At 39.5% G+C, this 11,398-nt stretch overlaps 1 protein-coding gene and 1 non-coding gene across 3 annotated transcripts in view; both read left to right on the forward strand.

The window, feature by feature from the left end:
• The window catches only part of DERA (deoxyribose-phosphate aldolase), a 120,167-nt gene that overhangs the window by 40,866 nt on the left and 67,903 nt on the right, over positions 1-11,398 (forward strand). For both annotated transcript variants that reach the window (XM_024129191.3, XM_024129192.3), the window contains exons 2-5: positions 2,181-2,278; positions 3,402-3,549; positions 6,833-6,928; positions 9,376-9,510. In XM_024129191.3, the coding sequence (XP_023984959.1) occupies positions 2,181-2,278; positions 3,402-3,549; positions 6,833-6,928; positions 9,376-9,510 (477 nt within the window). The remainder of the gene's footprint in view (positions 1-2,180; positions 2,279-3,401; positions 3,550-6,832; positions 6,929-9,375; positions 9,511-11,398) is intronic.
• On the forward strand, positions 5,227-5,333 carry LOC112066368 (U6 spliceosomal RNA). The gene has a single exon (XR_002892589.1). It is a non-coding gene; the product is annotated as a U6 spliceosomal RNA (small nuclear RNA).

Below are 11,398 nucleotides of genomic sequence, written 5' to 3' on the forward strand. Positions count from 1 at the left end.
AGTTTTAAAAATCTGTTGGGAATGTGAACATCTGGACAAATCAGTGCCATTCAGAATGCACTAAAGAGGGACTGTAAGTATTGAAAGCATGGAAGCACAAAGAAGCAAAGGAATAGCTCAACCTGTGTAGTTCAGGGAAGGTTCACAGAGAGGGTGGCAAATGAACTGTCAAGATAACGGAGGGCATTCTAGGCGGAGAGAGCAAACAGCACACACAGGTCCAGAGACAGAACACGATGTGACGTGTCAGTGAACTCCCAGGAGTTTAGGAAGGCTGTGCCTCAGGGTTGGGGGGGTGGAGAGGGAGAAAATGGCACGTGAGGGAGGATGGAGCCCGATGGTGAAGGGTCCTGGGGTTGCCTGAGACCTCCTTCCTGCAGCAGGGCCTGGGGGTGGGGAGGGGAGCTTCTAGGAGGTGTCATGTGACTGATTAAGGACCACTCCTCAAAGCCTTGCCCTACCGCCTAGGCTTAGCTCTTTTGGCCACTGTCAGCAGTGGCTTGGCGGTCAGCCTTGTATTTCACGCCACTCCTTACTTCAGTAATTTTGACTGTTGGCAGGGAAACAGTCTTTACCAGGAACCTAATCACCGTTATTAGTAGTTTAAAAAAAAAAAAAAGCCTCTCCAGCCTTTGGGTAGAGAGGGGTTGTTACAGGTCTTAGATAAATTGGGATGAGTCTAGCGTGTCTGTCTGGTCTGACTCTCTTGGGCTCTACCTAGACCCAAATCAGTCTTTGGGTGGAGAAGAAGAGGCAGATTTCATGCCCCTGACCGTAGACTCCCATCTCCTCTGTGAAGCTGGGTCAGCAGACAAGCTGGAAAACATACAGTGTCTTCAAGGAGCCGATGGATTGAAACATTAAAAATCTGTTTTGTTACAAGATTTTGACTAACAAAATAATTTAACCAGAAAAAAAAGCACTCAAACTTTGTTCCTTCTTCAGTGATACTTATTTATTTATTTAATTTTTAATTTAAAAAAAAATTTTTTTTTTTTTTTGGCCCCACTGCCCAGCTTGTGGGATCTCAGTTCCCTGACCAGGGATTGAACCTGGGCCATGGCAGTGAAAGCTGGGAATCCTAACCACTAGGCCACCGGGGAACTACCATTCCTCAGCGATATGAGAATATCAGTATTAATCACTCAGACTCTAATTTGGAATTTCTATACCGTTAATATTGATAAGAAGAATTGAATGAAAATGAGAGAATGTCTTTTGTAGAAACTGGTTTTCTTGGTGGTCTTATCTCTGAGGTGGATGCAAATACTTTATTATTATTATGATATGTGTTGTTACATAGTACAGTATGCATTCAGCAGTTTTCTCCATCACATTGTAAAGAACTGTGTAATTGCGACATGTTTCCTAATGAATCACCTTGCCCACAGCAGTCTTTTTTTTTCTTTTTTAAAATAAATTATTTGTTTATTTTTGGCTGCATTGGGTCTTGGCTGTGGTGCTCGGGCTTTTCATTGCGGTGGCTTCTCGTTGCAGAGCACGGGCTCCAGGCATGCGGGCTTCAGTAGCTGTGACTCACAGGCTCTAGAGCGCAGGCTCAGTAGTTGTGGTGCACGGGCTTAGTTGCTCTGCGGCATGTGGGATCTTCCCGGATCAGGGCTCGAACCCGTGTCCCCTGCCTTGGCAGGTGGATTCTTAACCACTGCGCCACCAGGGAAGCCCCAGTGCACTAATTTCTAATACACTTTGAAAAATTCTCCTTTGAGGAAAGAATGGGCTGTATCCTATCGGCATCTAGTAGTTATAAATTTTATCAGCAAGGAGGTCGTGATCAAGGATTTCTTTAAGCCCCAATATTAATTCAGCTATGTGTTTATTAACCATTCACTCTCCTGGACTGGACACTTACAAATAAGTCTCTGCTGGCAGAAGTGAGGCCCGTGGCATGAGTAGCACATTTTCCTCCATTGTTAGACAGATCTGTGTAATGAATCAGTACAGGTTCTCCTAGCTCCAAATGTACTTGATTTTACATGAAGTAGGCCTTTTCATGGCTGGGCTTCCTTCAACGAGGTTATTTATTTGTAGTTGAGCAAAAAAGAAATATAAGGCTTAAAAGAGCTTTGCTACTTAGTGATAAATCTGTCCTTTCAAGGACCGTGTAAAAGCAGGTGAATATGTTTAATAAAACTTTTAAAGTGTTCTTCTTTTGCCTTTAGACCTTAGCTGGATCTCCAAAATACAAGTGAATCAACCGGCAGTTCTGAGGCGTGCAGAACAAATCCAGGCCCGCAGACCCGTGAAAAAGGAGTGGCAAGTAAGGGCTCTTCTTGAGAATTCTCTCCCTGTAGTTTACAGCCCTGGTCTCTTCCCTCAAGGCCACGAGATTGAATTTTGCTCAAGATGCATCTAAACTTAAAAGATTGCAGCTGTCCATGACTTATTTTAATAATTCATATATGATGATGATGGGTTGGAGAAAGATAACACATTTATCCAAACAAGTTAAAAATCTTATCACTCTTGAGTGGCAAAGCCACAAATGAATTTGAGGCATCTTTATTCATGAGTGAATTAAATGGCATATTTTCTCAACGTATTTATTCAGTTTCTTAGACATACCTTCTTTGGTTGGCTTCTATTTTAATTTTAAAACCGTAACACCTAAACCTGGTGTGTCCGCTGTTGAGGCCCTGAGGTATGAGTTGACCTTCTTTGACCATCATGTTTACCATACTAATTAATTTTCCTAAATCATTTTTCAAAATTCGAAAAATGATGTTTCATAGAGTACTTGTGGTCAGCATATTCTTCAGTGTGTACCAACGAAAGACACGCTATGCATCTCAGGACTAAAAGGAATTCAGAATTTATTTCACAAGTGATTGAATCCTTTAGGATGACAGGTCACATTTTGCTCATCCTTAGAAATAATCTGATTGAAAAGATAAAAGGAATTCATCAGAATGAGTTGTGAAATATGAATATTGTTTAAAAATTATAATTGGATTAAATTGAAAAAAAACAAAAAACAAAGAAGGTGGAGACTCTTTTTACAGTGTCTCATTCCACCCAGGCTGGAGGTAAAATGTACGCTAGAAACCCTTGTTCCCAAGTTCTCCCCTAGCGGGTGGCCCTCTGAGGCTCCTTGTGAATGAAGTGGAAAAGTCACATGTGGGGAGACTTGATGTATTAGGGATTTCAGTTTGGGTTATCTATGGGAGAAAAAAACATTTATAAGCTATTTTCTCCCCTTCTTTTTTATTCTATGTAACATTCATCTTTTTGGTCACTCTTGAGCATATATCAGAACATATGCCTTAGAACAGCATAGACAAGAGATTTTAGCACCCATATGTGCCTAATGGTTCTTTACTAACTAACTGGGTTGGAGATTAATTATTTTTTTAACCTTTCTTTTTAACTTTTCTTCAAACCAGGCCGCTTGGCTCCTGAAAGCTGTTACCTTTATAGATCTTACTACACTTTCAGGCGATGACACATCTTCCAACATTCAAAGGCTCTGTTATAAAGCCAAGTATCCAATCCGGGAAGATCTCTTAAAAGCTTTAAATATGCATGATAAAGGTAATGTGTACCGTCTGTCTGGTGTTTACCTTTTTTACAATAACAGTCACTAAATCTAAGAGGACTTAAGATTCAGCTGTTAAAATGATGGTAGCAATAAAATCCATGATAGAATTGTGTACATAGAGAAATAATTGAGATTCTTCTCTGAAAAACAGCAGAGGAAGAATCTGAGTCTCATTTTTAGGTCAGTTCTTTCCCATCATGGATTAAAGTTGCAAGTATTGAGTTTCTTTATTTTTCTTTCTAGTTCTTCAGTTTTGGAAGTTTTCTATCTAGTGACTCTCAAATACTGATTCTGATTCCCTAGCCACATATGAAAAAGCCAGTCTCATTACTTAATAATCACACCTCATACATAAAGTATTTTCTGTGAGTAAATGAAATGCTTTTGAGAATAAAATACAAATGGGAAATATTGCAAGCTTGTATATTAGGTTAGATCTTTTGGAAAAAAGTTATACTCACTCTCTTCGTATACATGAAAGAAAAGACTTTCTAAAGTTGCCGTAAGTTTAGAACCTTAACATTTTAGAAATGGAGGAGATTTTAAGACTCCATGCCCTTGTTTCTAAATGAGGAAACTTGGGACCTGGAAGGCGAAATGGTATTTCCAGGACAATGTGTGTTGTTACTCAGTGGGCTGGTTTTAGGAACCAGATCTAAACCATGAAGGGATCCTCCTTCATGGTTCCCAGGTGCCTGTCTATAATGAATGCAGCTAGAGATGCTGCATTGGCCCAATGCAGGTATGTTATCCCAAATAGTTTGTAGATAACTTATAGACCTAAACAAACATACAGCTTTTGAAAAGTAGTAGTTTTCTTTTGAGTTGACACTAAAACACCTACCGTTTATACCACTTAAAAGCAACAGCTTTATATGAGTCTTATGCTATTGTTTTACAGTGGCTATTTGATTTTTCAATTTTTTCAATTTAAGATCTTATTCCTCAAAATGAGGGCTCAGATCCAGATTTTATTATTTTCTGCAAAAGAGGGAATAGAATTAGTTAAATGTCGTTTTGCTAAACAGGTGTAACTTGTTTTATGGCACTTTGCAGATACTATGTGTTTTACAAATGGAAGGTTTGTGGCAGCCCTGCGTTGAGCAAATTTATTGGCACTGTTTTTCCAACAGCATTGGCTCACTTCATGTCTCTGTCACATTTTGATAATTCTTGCAGTATTTCAGACTTTTTCATCATTGTTTTATTTGTTATGGTGATCTGTGATCAGTGATGTTTGATGTTACCATTGTAATTCTTTGGCATTTTTTAGCAATAAAATATTTTTAAATTAAGGTATGTACTTTTTTTAGACATAATGCTATTGCACAGTTAATAGACTACAGTATAGTATAAACATAACTTTTATATGCACTAGGAAACCAAAAAATTCCCGTGACTCACTTTATTGCGATATTCGCTTTATTGCGGTGGTCTGGAACTGAACCCGCACTATCTCCAGGGTCTGCCTGTACTACCCTGTAAGGTTCACTTACATTTATCTTCATCTGCTGTCCTGTTTGAATGCTGTAAAAACCTGGATTTTATTATCTGCATGAAATAAAACATTTTCATTGGATCAAGGCCACCAAGTTTCCTATTTAGGAATTTTTTTACAAATGGCACTACGTTAACCTCCAAGAACAATGTATCAAAAATATTTTATTCTAGTGCTTGCTTTGGCAGCACATATACTAAAATTGGAACGATACAGAGAAGATTAGGATGGCGCCTGTGCAAGGATGGCACGCAAATTCGTGAAGCATTCCATATATTTTTTTAAAAAAGAGTTAAACATAAAACATGACACCATAAAACTCGTAGAAGAGAGCATAGGCAAAATATTTTCTGACATAAATTGTACCAATGTTTTCTTAGGGCAGTCTCCCAAGGCAATAGAAATAAAAACAAAAATAGACAAATGGGACCTAATCAAACTTGTAGGCTTTTGCACAGCAAAAGAAACCATAAAAACAACAACAACAACAACAAAAACAAAAAGACAACCTATGGAATGAGAGAAAATATTTGCAAATGATGCAACAGACAAGGGCTTAATCTCCAAGATATACAAACAGCTCATACAACTCAACAACAGAAAAACAAACAACCCAATTGAAAAATGGGCAGAAGACCTTAATAGACATTTCTCCAAAGAAGACATACAGATGGCCAGTAGGCACGTGAAAAGATGCTCACCATCACTAATTATTAGAGAAATGCAAATCAGAACTACAATGAGGTACCACCTCACACCAGTCAGAATGGCCTTCTTTAAAAAGTCTACACATAACAAATGCTAGAGAGAGTGTGGAGGAAAGGGAACACTCCTACACTGTTGGTGGGAATGTAAGTTGGTGCAGCCACTATGGAAAACAGTGTGGAGGTTCTCAGAAAACTAAAAATAGAATTACTGTATGATCCAGCAATCCCACTCCTGGGCATATACCGAGACAAAACTATAATTCGAAAAGGTACATGCATCCCTATGTTCATAGCAGCACTATTCACAATAACCAAAACATGAAAACAACCGAAATGTCCATTGACAGAGGAATGGATAAAGAAGATGTACATATATACAATGGAACACTACTCAGCCATAAAAAAGAACAAAATAATGCCATTTGCAGCAACATGGATGCAACTAGAGATTATCATTCTTAGTTAGAAAGACAAATATTACGTGACATCACTTATATGTGGAATCTAAAATATGGTACAGATGAACCTATCTACAGAACAGAGACAGACTCATAGACATAGAGAACAGACTTGTGGTTGCCAAGGGGGAGGGGATGGGGGAGGGAAGGACTGGGAGTTTGGGATTAGCAGATGCAAACTATTATATATAGGATGGATAAACAACAAGGTCCTACTGTATAACACAGGGAACTATAATATCCTGTGATAAATCATAATGGAAAAGAATATTTTAAAAAAGTCTATATGTGTACAACTGAGTCACTTCGCTGTGCAGCAGAGATGGGCACAACATTGTAAGTCAACTCTACTTCAATTAAAAAATAGAATAAAATTAAAAAAATATATATATTTTATTCTGTAACCGTGATGATGAGAAAATGATCCATGTTGTCAAGAGCCAGAAGGGAATGTGGAAAGTAAAAACCTTTTAATTTGTTGCAGCATCGTAGGGGAATTATTTTTTCTCTCATTTTGATTTCTGCCAATGTTGAAGTATAAATAATAATTAAAAGCATATTGTGTGACTTGAACTTCACATAAACTAGGCTGTTATGATTTCTTTCTTCATAGGCATTACTACAGCTGCCATTTGTGTTTATCCCGCCCGGGTATGTGATGCAGTAAAAGCACTAAAGGCTGCAGGCTGTGATATCCCAGTGGCATCAGGTAAAATTTGTGGCTTCTGTTGTCGTTTTATCAACATGTTTCCAGTTCTTCAACTCAGACACTTTGGGGTATTATCTCTGTGGTTTTATACTATGATTTTAATTAGTTTTATATATGTAATTGGTTGTATTTATCTGTTATTTTCATATTTTTTAATTGCCTGTTGAGTAGCAGACATTATATGTATTAATTCCTAAGAATATAGAACTGTATCTCTGTCCTTAAAGGAAACTTAGCTGTTTAGGAGGACTAGTCAAGTTTAAAAAAAAATTGTAACCCAGGGCATGTAATATTATTTATATGTAACATATAACAATATAGATATGCAGAAGGTACAGTTGTAACTCTGAGCGGGTAGTGATTTCTTCTGCAGAGGTTGATGACACTCGGTGGGTAGGGGTATGCTTCATAGAGGAGGTAGTAAGACCCCTGCATTGGGTCTTAAGGAAGAGTTTAGAGAGTTGATAAGCTAAGGAATGGCATTTTAGACAGAGGCGCTAGCACATGTGAAGATGCAGAAGCACAGTTCAGGGAACTGAAATGGGTTTGCAGTTGTTGGATCCTAAGGTAGGACAAAGGCAGAGCTTGGGAGTTGAAGCTGGAGAGGTAGATTGGGGTCAGATCCCATGGGGAAACCATACCAGGCTGTGGCATCCGGGTTTTATTTTGGTGACGGGGAAGATACCAAAAGATGTTAAGCAGAGACATACCATGATCCGCCTCACGACGTAGTTAAGTTAAGGGATGGTAGTGGACAAATTATAGAGGGGTGGAATGGAGTTACTTAGACTCATCACAGGCCACGTGGGAGATGATGAGAGCCACCCCCAAGCCTGAGAGATAAAGAAAAGAGAGTGTGTTCAAGAGTTTTTGACTTAAGATAGATGTAGGGACTTACCTGGTGGTCCAGTGCGTAAGAATCCACGCTCCCAATGCAGGGGGCCCGGGTTCGATCCCTGGTCAGGGAACTAGATCCCACATGCTGCAACACAAGGCAGCAAAGATCCGGCGCAGCCAAATAAATAAATATTAAAAAGAAAAAAGAGTTACTGACTTAAGATAGATGCAGTAGGAGAACGAGGCATGAGGGAGGGAAAAGTCTTACTAAAAGCTTCCGTGTGTGTGTGTGTGTGTGTGTGTGTGTGTGTGTGTGTGTGTATGTATTTACATATGGATAGATACATATAAAATTAGATTCTCTCTCTTTTTTTTTTTTTTTTTTTTTTTGTTGTTGTTTTTGCGGTACACGGGCCTCTCTTGTGGCCTCTCCCGTTGCGGAGCACAGGCTCCGGACGCGTAGGCTCAGCGGCCATGGCTCACGGGCCCGGCCACTCCGCGGCATGTGGGATCCTCCCGGCCCGGGGCACGAACCCGCGTCCCCAGCATCGGCAGGCGGACTCTCAACCACTGCCCCACCAGGGAAGCCCTAGATTCTCCTTTTAAAAGGTATTAGAGGAATATCCTGGTGCTTTAAAGAAGGAAGCTAAGAAAATCATTAATTTATTTTATTAGGGATACATCAAAAGAAACAGACTATACAGTATTTATTTACCACCTATTTGTGAAGATTCCCAGAGTATTTGGCAGCTAGCTACACCTTTATCAACCTTCATTTTTCATTAGCCTCAGTCAATTCAGCTTTTCCTTTATACAGCAGGGAAACATGCTTTCCTCTAAGGTAGCGGACCCAAGGAATTTAATAACATCAAGGAAACATGAAAGGTTATCTTTAGACACAGGAATGGAATTAATGATTAGCATGTTAAAAATGTTAATACTTTTTCCAAAGTGTCATTGTTTGTTTTCCTTTTATTTATGCGTGGCCCTGCTCTTCCCAGTTCACCCCTGCCCCAGTTTTGTGGACGAATTATGTGCTTTTCCATCGTGTAGCATCTCCCCTTTATTCTCATCTGCTTGGCTGTTCAGTTTAAAATGGGCAGTGAGAGGAACCTATATTACAATTTGGTTACAACAGCTGTAAATGTGAATGAGTAAATCATGACAGTGATAGCCAACTTGGTCATGAGTAGGATCCCGAATTAACTAGTGTCCGTCAAGACAGGGCTGTAGCTACTATCTTCTGACTTTCGCTTTGACGATGGCATATCTTAATTGCTGTTTACTTAAAGCACCCCCTTGAGCATCTCTGTAGCAACTTAATTTCAGGTCTTCCAAAGGATATAATACTAATATTTATCCTAACGTCAGTACTATATAAAATTGCATTCAGTTTCTTTACACTTCACTTTGCAAGGTTGGCATGAAATTCTAAAGTGTCATTCATGCTTTGGTCTAAACGCTAATTTTTTTGGTCTGAAATTCTTTATTGAGATACTGACCAGTTGAAATTTGTGTCCCTCCCTCCCTCTCTCCCTCCCTCTCTCCCTCCCTCCCTCCCTCACTACCTTTCTTCCTTTCTTTTTTTTTTTTCCTTCTTTCTCTACTAGTGGCCACTGGCTTTCCAGCTGGGCAGACTCATTTAAAAACACGATTAGAAGAGATCAGATTGGCTGTGGAAGATGGCGCTTCAGAAATTGACGTGGTAATTAACAGGACCTTGGTGCTGACAGGCCAGTGGGAAGGTAAGTGCACACACATCCTTACCCAAGAGGGAGACTTAGTTCTTCCCTGGTCAGTCAGATGGCAAGGATCTGATACGAGGCAGCATGGTGTGGAAGTCACTGTTCTAGATTACAAGTCACTAGATCAGAGGGTGAATTGCGGAGAAAACTGTACCAAGATTGCTCACCCTGCCCACCTGCATGAACTTTTTATTTTTTATTTTATTTTATAAGTTTGATTTTTTTTAAGCAGATATTCATTTTTAATTAATTAATTAATTAATTAATTATTTTTGGCTGTGTTGGGTCTTCGTTTCTGTGCGAGGGCTTTCTCCAGTTGCGGCAAGTGGGGGCCACTCTTCATCGCGGTGCGTGGGCCTCTCACTATCGTGGACTGTCTTGTTGCGGAGCACAGGCTCCGGACGCGCAGGCTCAGCAGTTGTGGCTCACGGGCCCAGTTGCTCCGCAGCATGTGGGATCTTCCCGGACCAGGGCTCGAACCCGTGTCCCCTGCATCCCGCAGCATGTGGGATCTCCCCGGACCAGGGCTCGAACCCGTGTCCCCTGCATCGGCAGGCAGACTCTCAACCACTGCACCACTGGGGAAGCCCCTGCATGAACTTTTTAGATCCCTTTAGGTGATTAGTTATTTCCACGCAGTGGATTATTAACTTTTATTCTATTTTCTACTGTTTTGTTACTCAATACAAAAATCACTCCAGGCAGGTCTTTTATGCAGAGTTTATTTTAATATGATGGAGGAAGCTCCCCTTTTTTATGTTAATCTTTGTGGATTTGGAGGATGTGGGATTATTAATTAGTCTGCTAAGTCTGTTTTTACTCCTGTTCTTGAACGTAGCTCCTCTGGGTATTATTACGTATTCACCTTCGAGATTCATGATTTACTATCATGTCAATTACAATAGGACATTTCCCATTCCAGTAACAAGCTGTTATTTTTTTGAAAGAATTGATTTTACCTCTGCCTTAAATGTATTTTGTATACTTAGAGATTGTTGATTGCTAAAATAAGTACAATTCTGTATTTCAAAAAAATCATTGTAACAAGTAGTTTAACTAAAAATTTTTAACACAGTCATAGGATAAAGCCAGAATAATGTGTTGTCTGTCTCTTTAGATATGTGAATATCAAATAATTGGCGTATTTTATTCTAATTACAATGGTTATACCTTCTCACTGTTAAGAACAAAAGTTCTAACCAGTAATAAGGAAGTGGATGTTCTACATAATCTCATCCCCTACAAATAACCCTTGAAAACACTGCAGTGCACAACTTTCCAAACTTTTTTCTCTTCATATACACACATGCAACTCCCATCCTTCTGTTAAGTTTAAAATCAAAATTTTTAAAAAGAGAAAAAATTAAAATTAAAAATAGGATTATATTTAATGTATTTTTTCTTAACCTACCTATTGGTCTTGCCAATATCTCATAGATATCTATGACTCTATCCATCAATCCATTTATCTCATCTTCTGTAAATTATAATTCCATTGTTTATCCATTAAGAATTGCTTTTGGTTATAGAGCAACAAAGATTCAGTCAATGGTTTAAATGCTCAAGGATTTACTCTCTCACATAAAGTTGGGAAGTAGGTATTTCAGGGGTATTGTGAAATACAAAGTTCTTGGAGACCTGGACTACTTTTATCTTCCACTTCCAAAGAGTGTGGCTTCTGTCCTCATACCCAAGGACACTCCATTGTCTGTGATGGCTTTTTTTTTTTTTTTTTTTTTCTGTACACGGGCCTCTCACTGTTGTGGCCTCTCCCATTGCGGAGCACAGGCTCCGGACGCGCCGGCTCAGTGGCCATGGCTCGTGGGCCTAGCCGCGCCACGGCATATGGGATGTTCCTAGACCAGGGCACCAACCCCTGTCCCCTTCC

The sequence above is a fragment of the Physeter macrocephalus genome, chromosome 6, assembly GCF_002837175.3.
Source record: "Physeter macrocephalus isolate SW-GA chromosome 6, ASM283717v5, whole genome shotgun sequence".
In the NCBI taxonomy this organism is placed as follows: Eukaryota; Metazoa; Chordata; class Mammalia; order Artiodactyla; family Physeteridae; genus Physeter; species Physeter macrocephalus.